Genomic DNA, 17,315 nt, shown 5'->3' on the forward strand with positions numbered 1-17,315 from the left:
CAAAAAGCCCGCCAAAATTGTGCCACCCGCGACAATGGAACTGACTTCGAGAGAGCAACGAAGGCTCCATCAAAGCTTCTTTAAAATCAGCACATATAAAAAATAAAATTAAGACAAACACGCCATTCGAAAAAACCAATAACAGCTTTAATAAGAGTAACATTTACTGTTGATAAAGCCAATATCCAGTACATAACAAAGAAACGACAAAGCTATAAAATTCATACAACGCACGAGTACATGATTCGAGCTTACGTTTGGATTGTCTTCAACGCTCCTCGCCAAAAGCTGTTAAAGCATTTAACAACACAAACACTGAGTTTCTCTCCTTGGCAATAGCTGCATTGTACAAACTACCCAGTGACAAGTCTTCCCACTTATTGATGGCGAAAGTATTTAACTACATCGTGCTCGAACCTCGCATCACGACGACCGGCCGCCATGATTCGAAAACAGATTGAATTGATGCGCGCGTTGGTTTATGGGATACGGTATTAAAATTTCTTTCCCCAGGCCCCCGCAATGACGTCACAGATCACCTGGCTAGTGTGACATGCGACAAACTGTGTCGCTGCAACAGAATTTTGTCCCTGCAACGTGTTGCACGAATTCAAACTGGTTTGAGAGCGCGTCATGTATTTTCGCCATATTGAATATGGAAAACTAGTTTGCATACCCCCTCTTCCAAATTAGCTGTTCGTGCACCAAACAAACACCTTGTTGCAGCGACTTAGTTGTAAGCAGTACACATGGAGCGACTTGTCGCCGCGACCTGTCAAGTCGCATAAGTTGTCCCGACCTTTACACTATTGAAGACACTTAAGCCTGTGCTAGAGTAAATTTATGGTCTGCGATAATAATTTCGTAAATTCTCTGTAATTTCATTATTTTTATTGAAACAAAGGAGCAATTGTAGAATACCCCGCCATTATTCATCTGCTCCCGTGGTCCACAGTCCGCAGTGAAATTTTGTTGTTAAGTTATATTTCACTCATAATGCAGTCCGCAGTCATGCAGTCCATTGATCAAAATTGGATTTAATTGTTATAATTGCCTGCCACCGCGGTCCACAGTCCCATAGTGTTTTATTTGAAAATAATACAAAGTCTGCTAATCGCCTGCCACCAGGGCCCGTAGTCCCGTAGTCGATTCTAAGAAATGCTAGTAAATGTTATAATCGCCTGCCACCCTGGTCCGCAGTCCCGTAGTGGATTTAAGAACAGTAGATATCCTGAACACAATATAAAGGCTAACCGCAAGCAACCAAATCGCAGTCCGTGGTGTACCCAGAATTCTACATGTTAACAATATATAGTGTTGCCCTTACAAATATAGATAGCTAACCGTGAACAGGCTAACCAAAGTGCATTTTAGGCTAACCGAAATGAATAAGTAGGCCTCTCTAAACACAAAACATTCTGTCCCATATGTTCACTATGGGACTGCGCACCACGGTGGCAGACAAGAAATGCGTGACTACGCAGTGGCAGGCAATCTAAACACCAAACTTTTTGTGATGGACCGTGGACTGCGGTGACATTAAAATCAGTTCAGCATGAAATAATTTTTGATATTTGTATGGTGACTGCGGACTGCAGTGGCAGTCATTTCAGTTATGCAAAAAAGTGCCGGGGTAATCTACAATCATGCCAAAACAAAATAGTTTTGTCATGAACCCAGAATGGTTTCAAAACTTACATGTAATAAAGTGTCAGTATTCACATGTAGCCTTATTGGGTTCTGGGATGTTCATATTACATATAAAATAGCTATAAATGTCACTAAAGTATATTCAGGTTTAAACTGGCAACATGTGGGAATCAATCATGTGACAATTTTATTACATTAACACAATGTGTATTTTTGAGTTCATTTTGACTAAGAGAAATGCCATTGCACTCTTCAAGTCACCTGTAAATAGAAACAAAACAAACAAAAAACTGTTTTTTTTGATGAAATTGCTATTTTCCAGCATGCAGACTGTATATTGAATGGCCTTTTTCAGTGTGTGAAAAAAAAAAATTGACTGCTTTCATGTTGGGCTAGTGGATTCAATAATTTTTTCCACTTGCTAGATAGCCAAATGACATTTATGGATTTTTATTTGTTGTTGTTGATCTTTCCAGAGAAACATGGGACTTTGGGCAAGCATATAATGGTTTCACCTTGCACAGTCTACATGGGTCAGGCCAGGAAGAAATCAATTTTCTTTGCACCCTTCCTTTCATTAATCAAAATTTTGCAGAAAAAAATGTCAGTCTTCATCTGAATTTTTTACATTGCTAGCTGTAGTTTTAAATGCTACTGAAGGCCATCCAACAACTGAAAATACATGCCTTAAAAAAATGTCAAACAGCTTTTTTATAACATAGGCAAATGTCTGGTCAAAAAGTAGATCTTTTAAAAATGTCTCAGGTAGTGAATGTGTGAAGAGAGGAGGATGGAAATTGCTGAGATTGGCTGAAGAGATCAATAACTGCCTGAACTTGTTATAATCCATAGTTTAACTCACCAGCAATTCAGAAAGTCCTCAGTTCAGAATTCTGTAAATTCTGTTTACAAATTAGACATTCTAATAATCCCACAAATTACCTGTATACAACAAAATGCAAAAGAAACGTCAATCTATGTCTGGCAATACAATACACATCATGGAAAGATAGAAATTTAAACTTCAGAAATGGTCTCATTTATTTCTTTGCGGCCGGAAATGACCACATGGTCAATATTTTGACAAACATTTCCTCACATATAAATAATTAAAGGATGCGATTCTTATTAAATTGAAGTAGCTTAACATTCAGATGACAAATATAGAGCGGTTTTCACTTGAGTGTCGAAAATAAATTGCGTTTGCTTTGGTTTTGCATTGCTATGCAACTCTCGCGCCACTTTCTCAGCCAATCAGAAGTAAAACCAAAACCAATCGTGACCCACGCGCGCACGTTTTCCCGCGCTTCGTGCCGGCTACATGTATTTGCTTTAAGTTTTGATTGGTTCACTGAATTGTCTGTGTTCTTTGTGATTGGCTAGAGTAATTACTTTGCTTTTGCTTTTGGTTTTGGTTTTACGATACTCAATTGAAAACTGCTCTAAATAACAATTACATGCCTCGACGAACTGAGTGACATTACTATAACACTATCGCCTCAAAATCTACAAGATCTTTTCGGCTTTAATTCCAGTGAGCTAAGACCAGCTTAGTTTTAGTACGATTAAGTCTATCTTTAGCACTTTTATTAATCTTCACATAAACGCCGAAGACATAAGCTTAAGCCAGTCTTCAAAATGAAATTATAGTACAATGAGAAACGCTTACCTGAAGTCTCTGTTAGAAATGTTTGTGCGAAAAGCTTCCACTGTTTCTCCTCATTCCATATTCTTCTCCAGTATCGGGAATACAAATAAAGGATATCGAATACCCTTTGTTTCGGGACTCGTGATCGCGTCAAGAAGAAAGAACATTGACAAAACTATCCTATAGAACTCGAAATTGCAAAATCAAAACACTAGATCGACGCCATTTTGAAAATGCGCCCGCAATACGGACCGCGGGGAATCCGCAAGCAGGGGGGACTAGGGGGGACACAGCTTAAACTCTCCCCAAGCGCCACTCCTTTGTCTGAAAGAAATTACATTCAACCTCGCTCAAAGCAATTACAATGAAAAGAAACTGATCACGCTATAATAAAGAGCATACACTCAAGCCTTTGGCAAAATTTTCTTTTATTTCAAATGCAAATGGTCGTTGAGTAGGAAGCCAACAAACTTTTCAATTGTATTTTTTACTACCGTACTTTTTCACGAAAAAGTAATAATGGCCATTTTTCAAAACACTATTTAAAAAACTACAACTTTGCTCAAAAAGATCCTAAGAGAGAGGTTCTAGTAAAGTTATCAAGCGAATTTAAAAATGTGATCCGTTCTGGTCACGTGATCGATTACGTCATAACACTGGGATTAATTAAAAACTACTTCACATATAATTATCTACCAACATGTAATTTCTTATTACCTCGCATTTAATGCAACGCCAGATACGCACTTGTACCCAGACTCCCATTTTTTGAAAATTGTGCATAGCTACCTTAATTTTGATATTTTGTTCGGTACCTGGGCAGTCCGAAATGCCTCACACCAATGTGCTTCAAACTGCAATGACTGCTTTTTTAGTAATAAACTATTTTCGTCACAGTGAGCAAAAACGAACTTCTGAGCAAAGTCACGTGACTAATGACGTCATCAACCTACGACTTATAAAAAAGTAGTTTATGGTAAGAGTTATTTCTATACGACGTACTACTCCTGCTGACTTCAAATTGACCAAGTTATTTGGCATTGACGATTTTTCAGTTGCAAAGGATTTTGGGAAGGTTTTTATTATAATTATATATTGTTTTTATAATTATTAAAACGACAGCGACATTTACCGCTGTTAGCTAGGCGACATGGACATGCGACATTGCGACACGGCTACCCACCTCAATACAAAGCGACGCTCACTAAAATTACTGCATGTCATACACACAAGAAAGTCAAAAGTTTTTTGCTTCAAAAGGCAAATGTTATGTTAACTTGAATAAAAATTTTGTCTCCAAATAATCCTTGACCGTTCAAGTTTTGTTTTCTGTTCAAATATTTCAAGTTTTGCGTAACTGAACATGACACTTCGCATGCGAGACTGAAATCTGACCCGTGCATTACTGTCTCTGATTACTGAAAATTATTTTTAAAAAAGCATCTTAGCAGTTTTGATTTTGGGATTTGATTTTTAAGAAGTTCTTAAATGGCTTCCTGAGCGCGCGTTAAAAATTGCAACATTCAGCCAAAACAAAAAAGAAATTTGGTTTTCTTTTTTATTCTAAAAAGGCTATGCGATTCAAGGAAAATCTATTACCTGACTCGTGAATTCCACTTTAAATTTCACTTGAAAAACCGATATCACGATTCGCGATTCGTGGGATTCGTGAAATTTAACGTGGAATTCCCTCGTCAGGTAATGGATTTTCCTATAAAATACAATTTACCATATTTTGGTCATTTCAAATATAGTTCTATCAAAAAACAATCAATATCTGTTCTTATGAACAAACATGAGTATTTCGCTCGTTGGCACTTACCGATAGGTACAACTAGTTTCAATAGAATAGATAAAGTACAACTGTTCATGATCTTCACACTTTCCACAATAGCTGTTATTAAAACATACCAGAAAATAAACTGTAAACAAATTTCAAAACGTCATTCATCTCCTAAAAAACAAAACTAAAACCGATTTCTTTGCTCAATCAAACCTGCGTTATACTGTAACGTAACAATTACAAAAACAAAACCCTTTACCGACCTTTACCCTTTTCGTATTTCAAAACACAATCATGCTTGGTGAAATGTTCTAGTTTGCCCTTTTTTCTCCATCAATTATAAACTACACTACTCATTTCTAACTATTAAACCTGATGTACTAATAACTTCCCAAACTATATTACTTGTTTAAACAAACCATGCATTATTTCAAACTCGGAACTTCTCCAAAAACAGTTTGATTTTTACAAAGATGTAAACAATAAATATGTTACATTACCAGCACTGAAATCACTCACATAGTCTAACAAAAAAATATCCTGTTAAAACTATTGTTAGCGTTGTAAACAGAAATCATAATTCATTTTGACTAATTCCCAAAGTACAAACATCAAATTCAAAACAGATACTAAATGTAACTTCCTACACAGCCATCACGAGGCTATTTATTCTCATACTTTACACAATCCCTGTAGCTGAAACATTAACTATACAAGAAAATAAACTGTAAACAAATTTAGAAACTTCATTCCTCTACTAAAAAATATACAACTGCATTCTAGCTCCTTTGTTCAATAAAAATAGCTGCGTTATACAATAACGTGACAATCACAAAAACAAAACCATTAACTAATCTGTATTTTAAAAGTAAATCATCCTTACTAAAATATTCTGATTTAATCTTTTCTCTCTATCAATTATACATTATATTAAATAACTTTAACTAACCTGATGTACTTTCTTATTCCTCTCCACAGCAGTGTCGTGTAAGCAAACAATTAACTCTTACTAATGCTTTATCTTGTTGTGTGTGTGAAATCGGATATACCATACACGCAAAATATTTTACCCGAGCAAGCTTAAAACTCTCTTCTAATTGTCCCAACCGTTCCATTTAAAAAAATATAAAATTTAATCTAGTAAAACTCCTCAAATTTAATAAATCTCTTTCACTCCTTTGCATTCTACGCCGTGATTTTCCTTTAAGTTAAAGTTCAATTCTCTTCAACTAAAAAGCCATTTGCAATTAACACTCCCAACCGACAAACCATTACAATGAAACAGGGCAAAGGCAAAAAATGTTCAATGGAGAAATACTTTTCAACTTCTACTTATAAACAAAAATTATTTGTTCTTTCGCAACACCGCTTCACAAAGCAAATGTTGACATGGCGGGAAAATTCGGCGGCCTCAGAAAGCAAACACGCATGGAATGCACCTTTCCCCCTGTAGAATTATCTCGTGTCGTCATGACAACGTCATACGACACGAGAAAAAATGAACCAAGTATGGAAAACAATAAGCCCTTTTTAAGGTGTAAAATTGCGTCGAACAACAAATATCAAGTATTGTATCATCGAATAACCAGTTTTGAACGCTCCATCGGCTACTGAAAAGTACAACAGAATATCAACCGTCCACTGATATAAACATCAGTAGTTCTTAATTGTAAAAACTGAACAGTTTTATCATCATATCATCATGAGTGTTGAAGGAAACTTGCAAATCAAACAACTTGTAGAAGGTTATCAAGCTCCAACAACATTTTTGTTCAGTTGAGATTCGAACTTGCGATGGAACCGCAAACGGCATAAATTAACTGAGAGCTTTATCGCTCTGAGTGGTGTGCCACATTTAGCAACAACCATCGATCTAAACACAAAAATCCACACATTCGCTATTAAAAACAATGAAACATGTATGGAAAACAATAAGCCCTATTTCAGGTGTAAATTTACATCACTCAAGTATTGTACTCTATACTCTCAAGTACTGTCAAGTATTGTATCATCAAACAATCGGTTTTGAACGCTCCATCGGCTACTGAAAAGTTCAACAGAATATCAACCGTCCACTGATATAAACATCAGTAGTTCTTAATTGTAAAAATGCTTGCAAGTCCTTAATCTGTCACGAGAGGATAGTTGAATGGCGGCTCGCCTATTGAACCGTTTTAAGTAGCTTAAGTGATAATCTCAATCATTCTTTTTATTAAATTTACTGTTAAGATCAGGTGAGTTGCAGTGAGCACATAGTGCGAAATATTATTAACCAGTCCAAAATAGGAAGTGTAATTGGCAGGCGAGCCAGTTCAAGCGAAACCTTCTTTGCTATAACCTTAAAGGATCTGTGACACACACAAAAAAAACTTTATATTGATCATGAGAAAAACAGCCTATGAGATACACTGGGGCAGAAATGTGTGTGTTGAAATGTGTGCATTGTTGAACAACGCCTACTGGGGAAACAGGAAAGACAGAGTTCACTGGCGTGTTAGGTAAAAACGCAAGCGTGACTCGCGAGCAGAGCGTGCTAAATGGGCTAGCAGCGCGCGCTCAGTAAGTTCGCGCGCAATAATATGATTGACATATCTCGATGGCGTCACCAGTGGAAATATCCACTGGTACGGTGACGCCACATTTCAGAATTGGCGCGCTGCAGGTGGGTTCATGCCCGCGCGCGCCCTCCGTTTTCGTATCCATCGGTTGACAACGAATTAAACGAGCGACTTGGAGCAAGTCTAGCGGAAAGGCCACTAGCCCTATATGTTCTTAGAAGTTTTACTCAGCGCGCGCGCTCAATGTATGACGTGGCATGGCGTTGCGACATGAATTACGTGCGCAGTAGGGATGCGCATAAACATAGCACGCACGTCCTTAACAGCACGCGATCACCAAAAGCGGGGATGACATCCAGGATTTAACATGAAGCCCTCTAAATGTTTTCCTCAAATGTACGTTGTGAGGAATTTGTTCTAGAAAGTTGTAACGCCTCTCCCTTGATAAAGCCTTTCGTGATGCCTGGTGGGTAACGCGAATAGAAATTTGTAATTGAAACGCCTCTTAGGTTGGTTATGTGTTCGCACGTCAAGGATAGACTCCTTGTGGAATCTGTCACCTCTGTACGCTATCGTGTCCGTTTCTGTTTCTGACGTGAATTTTATCGATGGGTGAAAACTGTTTGCCTTTAGAAAGTATTTTGTCTCTACCTTTCAAGGAACTCTTGGTACTGTCAATGAGTCGAGTTTTACAAACATCCTAGAAAAGATGTCGTCAATAAATCGCTTCCAAAGGATGGGTTTATTGCTACTTTGTCTGAGTATTTCGTTTTCTTTTTTGGCCATGAAGATGTATGCAGAAGCTGCGGCCATTTTCGTGTCCGTGGCCATTCGATGGGTTTGAAGATAATCTTTTCCATTGAAATGGAACGAGTTTTCTTGAAGGATAAGACTAAGCATTCTCTTGAAAATCTGGTAGGTGCGGGAGGGTTACCTTGATGAAATTCTTCGTATGTTTCGCATATAGTTTTCATAACCACTTCTTGTGGTATGTTAGTGTAAAGGCCGGTGACTCCCATATAGACAAGGAAGGCTTTTTTAGGCAGTTTAATCTTCTCAGTGAAGTTAATAAAGTCTGTTTGTACGAAGCTTGTTTTTGCGTTATCGGCTAAAGTAGATGGTTGAAAAAGCTGAAATACGTTCTGTAGAGCTATCACACTCCCATATATTTAATAAGGGACTTCCGACAGGTGTGTTCATAATAGTTAACTTTGCAAATTTTTGACCCTGACAACGAAAACCGATTTTCTTATTTTCTCAAAGTAAACGGGCTATTGGCGGAAACAAACTACATCAGGTTTGTTCTCTACCTCAGTTATCACTATATATAGACAATAAATAAAAGAAATCGATTTTTCCACTTCTGCAACGAAATCAAGATTTTTGCCCGGTTTTCCTGAAAGTCGCTCTAAAGTCTTGAGTTGTTTCTACATTCGGGTGCCTCCGCTTGGTAAATGTTAAATTTCCCGCTAAGTCCCGGGGGTCGGGGGCCGGGGTTTCAATTGACTGATACATAATGGTCTCAATTTATAAATATATTTCGCACAATACAAATAAACGATTGAACTAGACGACTAGAAAATATAAACTTTTAACACTTAGCAAAGTGCACCCCTTTCGCAATACTTTAAGGCGGGGTTTCACCTGAAGGCCGTACGCTTTTCCGTATTTTCCAGCCATTACACTTTGATGGGACAGTACTACAACTCTTTATCGGGTAACTACGTTTGTCAAGAACATGATCACAACTTGTTGACCAATGATTGGACATTTGTTTTATACCATAACTGTAATAGCAATTGATGAATAAATCCAAAAAAGCGTCAATCATCTGATCCCATATGTATGAATGTATTGCGATGTTTTGTAGATTTTTGGGGATGTTTGAGAAATATTGAATGTGATTTTAAAATTAGAATTTGAAGTTACAAATTGATAGATGAGCACCAAACAGTCCCCTGACAGCCTGAAGTGCTATTGCATGGGGGTCAACTGTCTGATGATGTTTCCATTTTTTCTTCAATCCCTTCTTTAAACCTCTTAAAAATTTATTCAAATTCAGGTAGACCCCACCTTAAGTTTTATTCGCTTGTGAGAAAACACAAGCGAAGGTTGCGTGGTATAACCAAGCATAGATTTTAATTTTCCCTCCCTTTCCTTCTTAGCTTTCACCCTACCTGTATAAAATAAAGAAGCGTTAAAGCTTTCACATATCGGGGCTGTAGGAAAGTAGGCGGCAAGGTACTTTTCGAGCGCCAAAGGCGCAAGCCCCCTAGGGGGACATGCCCCCACCAGAAAATTTTGAAAAATTAAATACTTGAAAATGCTATTTTCGGCATTTTCATTCAATGTTTGTATACATTTGCTGCCCCTTTTAATATTCTTTTTCTTGGTTTTTCTTAAGTAAACGTACTTATTTGTACCAAGCAATTACAGAATAAGGGAAGTTTGTCTTATTTTTGATCTGCCATACCAAGTACGATATGCCCTTAGCGTATAAACCGCTAAAAGAAACAGAACACACTTTATAATAATAGGTTATACACTGTGCAGTACTAAAGTACCTAAACCGACTTGATAACAAACACCACGCCGTACTAAGAATTTTAACTGTAATCAGCACTGAAAATAATTTTACAGTGGTCTGTTTATTGACCTGTAACTGGTATATTGACAAATTCAGAACGAACTGACGTATGCCCGCTGTCATGATATCAAAGCGCAGCACTTATTCATGTTGAAAATTTTAAAATAAAACGTTCGAAACCACAGCAATACAGACAAGATACTGCCGTTTACCGACAGTCTCTGAAACCCTGAATTCCATCAAAATGAGGCAAAATAAAGTTTTAAAACTTCCTTTTTCAATTATTATTTTTCTTATTCAGTTCTATAAACTGCCTTTTAGGCAGTACTGTCAAGCAAAAATTTCAATTTCCCCAAAAGGCTCAGGACAAAACGATAGAAAATATTTCGTGCAGAATGTAATTTGATTAAGCCAATACTTTCACGTCTATAATACTTCAAGCAGTTGAATAAAAAACCGTTTTGTTTTCATAAATAAGAACCACTTTCAAATAGTTAATACAGGAAAAATAACAATCAGATCAGAATAAAAAGGGAGGAAGGACCCTTTTGAATTATTTGAAGACTTCCAAAGCCGTGACATTGTGCATGCAAACCGCGAGAAATTTAATAATAATAAAATTCAATTAACATTTAATTAGTCAGTTTTCATTTTGAAGTCAATTTTTTCAATCGATAGCTTTACTGATCTTGTGAAAAATCCATTCAAGGTCATTCAAGTTCGTACCAATACGGTGCATTTCCAATGTTTTGTTTAAGGTCTTGAGAAGTGACTTACTAACCAAATCTAAAATATTTCCAAAACCGGCCGTGCAAACATTCTACTCTTTGTGATAGGCGACTGTAACGGCCAACTGTGCAGGAACTGATGAAAATCGACACAGCTCTTGCTAAGATCACACGGCTATTTGTAGAAAGCAGTGAGGCGTGTAGTTTGCGACAAAAACATTGCATGACATGAATGACGTTATCTTTTTTATTTACAAAAATAGCTTGAACTTGTCATCGAAACAAGTGCAGTTTCACAATGGTGAATATCAGTACTTTAATAGTCTTTTTTCTCTATCTTCCCGCCGCAGCAAAGAAGAGGGCCTGATTTCAGATTAGCCCAAAAGTCGACCGAGTGTTCTTGCAACTATTAACTGTCGAAACTGAAATGAAACCGATTGCGATATTCGTGACCCGTAGCGGTCCTTTTTGCTACCCGCGTCCTTTTTAGCCGACAGGAGACTATCGACCACGACGACCAAAGGGTAAAACATGAATCGGCCGTGCATTCAGGCATAGGTTAGGGACAGGGATAGGGTCAGCTGTTATAGATGTGACAGTTAAGAAATGCACCTTATTTAATTTTTAAGCGATGACGTCAGGAAATTTAATCTACACTTTTCTGGTCCCTCCATCTGGAATAACTTGGATGAAGAACTAAAAAGTCTATCTCTTCATTCATTTAAGCAAACTATGAAAAAGCATTATTTAAGTACTTATGGTTAATGCTGGCTTAGTATTTTAATTTTCTTTTCGCTCGTATTAAACTAATATTAACAAATTTTAGTTCAAACATTAACTGGTACTGTTTTTCTTTTTCTTTTCCCATGTTCCCTTTTTTCCCTACTTTTCTAAATTAAATTATCACTTATACATACTTAGTTACATTGTACTTATTTATTTTTATTTTATTTTATTTCATTTTGTCTGCATGGTACTTAATTACTTAGTAATTGTCTTATTTTACTTCTGTCTTCTTTTATGTACAACCTTGTCAAAGCGATTAATTTTTTTTTTTAACTACTCAGCTCGTTTATTTTATTTCTACTCTGAGTAGTTTTTTTGCCTATTTTAGTTAATTTATTTTATGCTGTAATTTATCTTCTATTTAATTTGGCAAAATAAAATGGTTGTTGTTGTTGTTTTGTTGTTGTTAATTGCTTATTATTATACATTGGTGTCACCAGCTTGATTTTGATTGGCTATAAGCACGCAGCTAATTCTTGCTTGCTGTTTCTCTTACGTCATACCTACAGACATTAGATTTTACATATGTAGAAGTGACGTCATACCTACAGACAATAGTTTTATGCATTCAGATTTTGCAGATTTTGTGCAGATTTTGTGCGCGCTCTTGTCTTTACAAGTGCAGCTCAGGAATGTGCATAATAAAACAATTATTGGATTCGGTTTTCGCATGATAGCGATAATTATCAAGGCCTCAGTTTCTGTTATCCGCCTCAGCCTTCGGCTTCGGCAGATAACAGAAACTTTGGCCTTGATAATTATCACTATCATGCTCAACCTCATCCAATAATTGTTAATTATTAACTTTGTATCCTTGGCCTGTAAATTAACAACTACTGTATTTATTTGAATTCCATAAGATCCTAGCTATGCTATTTAGACAATCACCAACATTGCTTCTTAGATTTAAAAAAAGAACACTGCGATTGGATAACAGTTTTTATCATGCACAAGGTGTCAGCTACTTTTATTTACGTTGAGTTTTTGACAAATTTCCTCAAAATTATGTGAAACGTTATCGCTTCTGCATGCACTGCATGCCGTTTATTTGGGATATGTTAGGCCCGGTTCAGACGCCGTTCTTTTCATGACTGGCGAACTCAATTCGAATTTGGACCGACCCAAATTGACAAAAGTACGCCTCTTGATTCAGACGTTGTACTTTTTGGCCGTTCCGAGGCCGTTCCTAATACAGTTCCGATAAAAATAAATACATTATAATAAAATACATCATAGTAATTTATGAATTAGGATCGGCACATGAAAAGTACGGCGTCTAAATCAAAGCCGTTCCAAAGGCGTTCCACAGGCGAAATTCTCTGTGAGCCGTTGCAAATTGAAATAGCCGTTCTAATTTGATTCAGACGCCGATCTTTTCATGTACTTAATTCAAGGAATTAAGTTCGGCTCATGAAAAGATCGGCGTCTGAACCGGGCCTTAGCATGCAGAGGTTGCGGGTTCGATCCTGGGTGGTAGTAAAAATTTCAATGATAGTGAAAAAATATTATTAAGTGCCGCTGTTTCAAATAGCAATCGACAGTTTACAAAAGGGATAATTTGCATATGCTGATAATATAACCGATCGGCGTAAGTAAGACCACATGACGGTACCCTTGAGAGTAACTTCTTCCAACTTCAAACAAGTTCACGTGGACAAAAGGGTTTATTTTATGTTGGATCTGAGCTTAGTACAAGGCTGTCAATTTGAGGCATAAACGAAACTTATGCAAAAGTATCAAAGCCATTGTGTTTTTGATAAGCTTCGCTGCCTTTCTTCACTGAAGAAAAATCTTGTTTACAGAAATGTACAAGCCGCCAACAGAAGGACTGTTCAATGCAAACTATCTCGAGAAACGAGGCGATGAATCGCCAAGCTTTATCCGAGCAGCCCACAGGTCGATAATTTTCGACGACGTTGAAATTCAACCAACAAGCGAGAAGCCGCTGTATCGGAAATCAGATGGATTAACAAAACGCGAGAAATGGATGATCGCTGGTTTGATTCTTCTCGGTGTAATATGCATTGTTTTCATTGCACTGTTTGCAAAAGCGGCAAAAGGAGGAAAGAAAACGGGCGAGGAGCCGAGAAATGAATCAAAAGAGTGGATTATAGTAGCGTCTGGTAAGTGTTAAATAATAATTTTCCGTTCAAACGAGTTAAGTACTTCTGCTTGCACGCCCAGACTAATTGCATTTTCAATCAGTTTTAAAGGCATCGATACAATAACCGGGTACTATCTGCCCTTCTCTTTTGTTCGAGTTCGCGCAGTTGTACGTCAAACTTCTTTACAAAACTATTTTACAGTTTTCTGTCAACTTAGATAAATGAAGATTTTGATCTTTATTGATTTAATGTAGATCTTGACCTGCCTGGGAACGTGACATTCGCTCGTCATTTTTGTAACGGGAACGTACCTTATCCGCCGCAGTTCTCTCGGGTTGTTTTTTTTGTGGGGAGCGGGGCCGCCGGGGAGCGGGGGAGGACGCGACACCGGACGGGGGGAAGGCAGCGGGACACGGAGGGGAGCCAGACGACGGACCCGAGACCCGGGGGCCGCCACGGTCGGAGCGGGAAGGAGGGAGGAGAAAGGGCGGAGGAACGACAGAGCGGCACAGTGTCGATGGACGAGAAAGGGGAAAGGGGTGGGGGCACCCCCATGGCACCCCAGGGGTCGTGACAGCGAGGCCAGAGGGTGGTGACCGCACCAACCTCCACTCGTCAGGCGTCGCGATGAGAGCAAAGACGAAGGGGACGAGGCGAAGGAACAAGGCAGAAGCGGACAGCGAACACGGGAGAGTGGACGAAGACCGATCGGCAGACCGAGTCCGCAGCAATCAGCAGCGCACTTGCGAATCAAAAGTGGAAGAGGCGGAGAGAAATCACGCAAAAACGAGCGGGCAGAAATACGTGTGCCTGAATGTGCTGCGAGCACTCACAGGCACTGATACGAATGCGAAGCAAACGGACAACATGCAGATGAGTGTGAATGCGAAGCGGGAGCTGTGATCAGAGGATTTTAAATCTGAAGGAAAACCACCGAGACAAACATGTTCGGCTTTTTCTTTTGTAACTTTCCCCGGGGTTTCTTTTTTTTTTTTTTTTTTTTTTTTTTTTTTTTTTTTTTTTTTTTTTTTTTGTGGTTCTTTTTTTTTTTTTTTTTTTTTTTTTTTGGGGGGGGGGGTTTTTTTTTCCCCCCCCCCCCCCCCCCCCGGGCTTTTTTTTTTGTTACTTATTTTCGCGGGAACTTAATTTCGCGAAAATGGAACGAACATATTTCGCGGGACTAATTTTTCGCGATTTGGTCAAAAATACGTAATTAACATAAAAAATACAATAGAAAATGTTTGATATAAATTTTCGCGGGTCTTTAATTTCGCGATGTTTTTAAAATCGCGAAAATTAAGTCCCGCGAAAATTAGTAACAATAAGGTAGCTAGTGTTTAATACGTAGTAACACCTAGTTAGTGGTGTAATCTGTTTGCACAGAACCCAAGCCTGCGCCGTACTACCAAACCAAGAAATTGTACCATTATATGGAACTTCTGGGTTGTTATTCAGTAGAACTTCAATATTAAAATTATGTCAATAGAGCACTTTAACTTTGCTTTTGTATTTAACCATATGCAAACATAGGAAAGCTGGGAAGCAAATAAGTTTATAAATGGAAATCATAAAAATGCAAAATTTAATAATGTAGATATTGGGTCTTTTCACCTGTTGCTCAGCACTCTTTTGGCTTTTGCAAGCAATGTACGGCAAAGGAAGTTTGAACTCAAGTAGCTTCCAACAAAGTCTAAAGTTTTTCTACGTAAATATTCGTGTAAGATTAGCCTAGCCTAAAAGCGGTGCTCCACAGTTATTTTTCCCTATATATAACTATAAATTTACGCGATGAAACCATTGTCAGGGCTAAGAAGTTTTTTTTATTCGTGTTTTTGTTTGACTGTGCAGAAACAACAGCAAACGTACAGATGCTACCATAAATTTCAGTGATATTTGAATCAATACTCCCTCGAGCAGTTGGCGATAGGCTTCCGTCTATCAAAACATATGGGAAGAGTTTGCTTTTACTGCGAGGTCAAACTCAATCTCGAGTTCAATGGACAAAAAATGGTCGAAAATTCTCACGTAAATTTTGGAAGTCGTTGATGTTGCAAGAATACCTCACGCTAGGGGGATATTTGCACAGAATTGTATCAGTTATGATGCAGATTTTATTTTATCTTACATGTCAAGCTTTTCTCTTTTTTCTTCAAGTCCAAGTTTAATCAGGTTCGCTCAGAACACACGTTTAATGGATGAATGGAAGCAGCCTACTATAGCTTGAGCTTTCCCAGTAGCCAGACATAAGTTCCAGCATAGTTTATAGAGGGAAGTGGTTAGGAAGCCCGGCAAAGTTCTTTGTTGTATGTTTTTGTTCGCTATTTTGGAGGTTGACCCTGCACAAAACCTGACAAAATACAATAGGTGGTTACGTGTGTTCATGCAACTGACCAATAGAATCATTGCGATTACGTAATTCATGCATAGTGTATGAGCGCAAAACAAAAGATGTGCAGAGTCGTGGACCTTCCAACATAAATCTTGGCCTCTTTGTTTGCTCCTTTGATGTTTGCCGGGCTTCCTAACCATTTTCCTATATTGACTATGGTTCCAGTTGTTATCGGTCAGCCATAAGCGTAGCGTAGCGATAGTGTTTTATCACTTGATAGCAATCCTTAGTAATAGACGGTAAACTAAAGGGTGTCATCTCATGAAAGAGAAAACTGAAAACTGAACAGTTTTATCATCATATCATCATGAGTGTTGAAGGAAACTTGCAAATCAAACAACTTGTAGAAGGTTATCAAGCTCCAACAACATTTTTGTTCAGTTGAGATTCGAACTTGCGATGGAACCGCAAACGGCATAAATTAACTGAGAGCTTTATCGCTCTGAGTGGTGTGCCACATTTAGCAACAACCATCGATCTAAAAACAAAAATCCACACATTCGCTATTAAAAACAATGAAACATGTATGGAAAACAATAAGCCCTATTTCAGGTGTAAATTTACATCACTCAAGTATTGTACTCTATACTCTCAAGTACTGTCAAGTATTGTATCATCAAACAATCGGTTTTGAACGCTCCATCGGCTACTGAAAAGTACAACAGAATATCAACCGTCCACTGATATAAACATCAGTAGTTCTTAATTGTAAAAATGCTTGCAAGTCCTTAATCTGTCACGAGAGGATAGTTGAATGGCGGCTCGCCTATTGACCCGTTTTAAGTAGCTTAAGTGATAATCTTAATCATTTTTTTTATTAAATCTGCCGTTGAAAACAGGTGAATTGCCGCCATAACAAGGAGTCAGTCGACCATAAATTAAATCATTCTCTCGCTTTATTAAGCCATTTCTGCTGTGAAGCCACAAACAAAGCATGGGGTAAATAATAGGCGAATAACAAATTGGCAATTTCGATAATGGACTAATTAAATCATTTTCAGCTGCCAAATACAACGTCCCTGTCATTTAGATATTGTTTTTGCTGTGGTGTTCCTTCTAGTATACACTCCCTATTACTACT

The 17,315-nt window shown here is 37.9% G+C and overlaps 1 protein-coding gene and 1 long non-coding RNA gene across 5 annotated transcripts in view; one reads left to right on the top strand and one right to left on the bottom strand.

Moving 5' to 3' along the window:
- Positions 1-17,315, top strand: part of LOC144658788 (neprilysin-1-like) — an 86,998-nt gene that overhangs the window by 8,103 nt on the left and 61,580 nt on the right. For 2 of the 4 annotated variants that reach the window (XM_078519265.1, XM_078519267.1), the window contains exon 1: positions 13,339-13,863. The exons of 1 other annotated variant lie outside the window; for it this stretch is intronic. In XM_078519265.1, coding sequence (XP_078375391.1) covers positions 13,545-13,863 — 319 coding nt within the window. In that variant the 5' untranslated portion in view covers positions 13,339-13,544. Of the gene's footprint in view, positions 1-13,338; positions 13,864-17,020 lie in introns of those variants that run through there. One more of the 4 variants, XM_078519266.1, reaches the window with a different exon arrangement.
- On the bottom strand, positions 126-3,927 carry LOC144658805 (uncharacterized). The gene is made up of 3 exons (XR_013571787.1): positions 3,320-3,927; positions 2,513-2,592; positions 126-1,911 (listed from the first exon to the last, which is right to left on the bottom strand). It is a non-coding gene; the product is annotated as an uncharacterized LOC144658805 (long non-coding RNA).

The sequence above is a fragment of the Oculina patagonica genome, chromosome 6 (assembly GCF_052425735.1).
Source record: "Oculina patagonica isolate OP01 chromosome 6, crgOcupat, whole genome shotgun sequence".
In the NCBI taxonomy this organism is placed as follows: Eukaryota; Metazoa; Cnidaria; class Anthozoa; order Scleractinia; family Oculinidae; genus Oculina; species Oculina patagonica.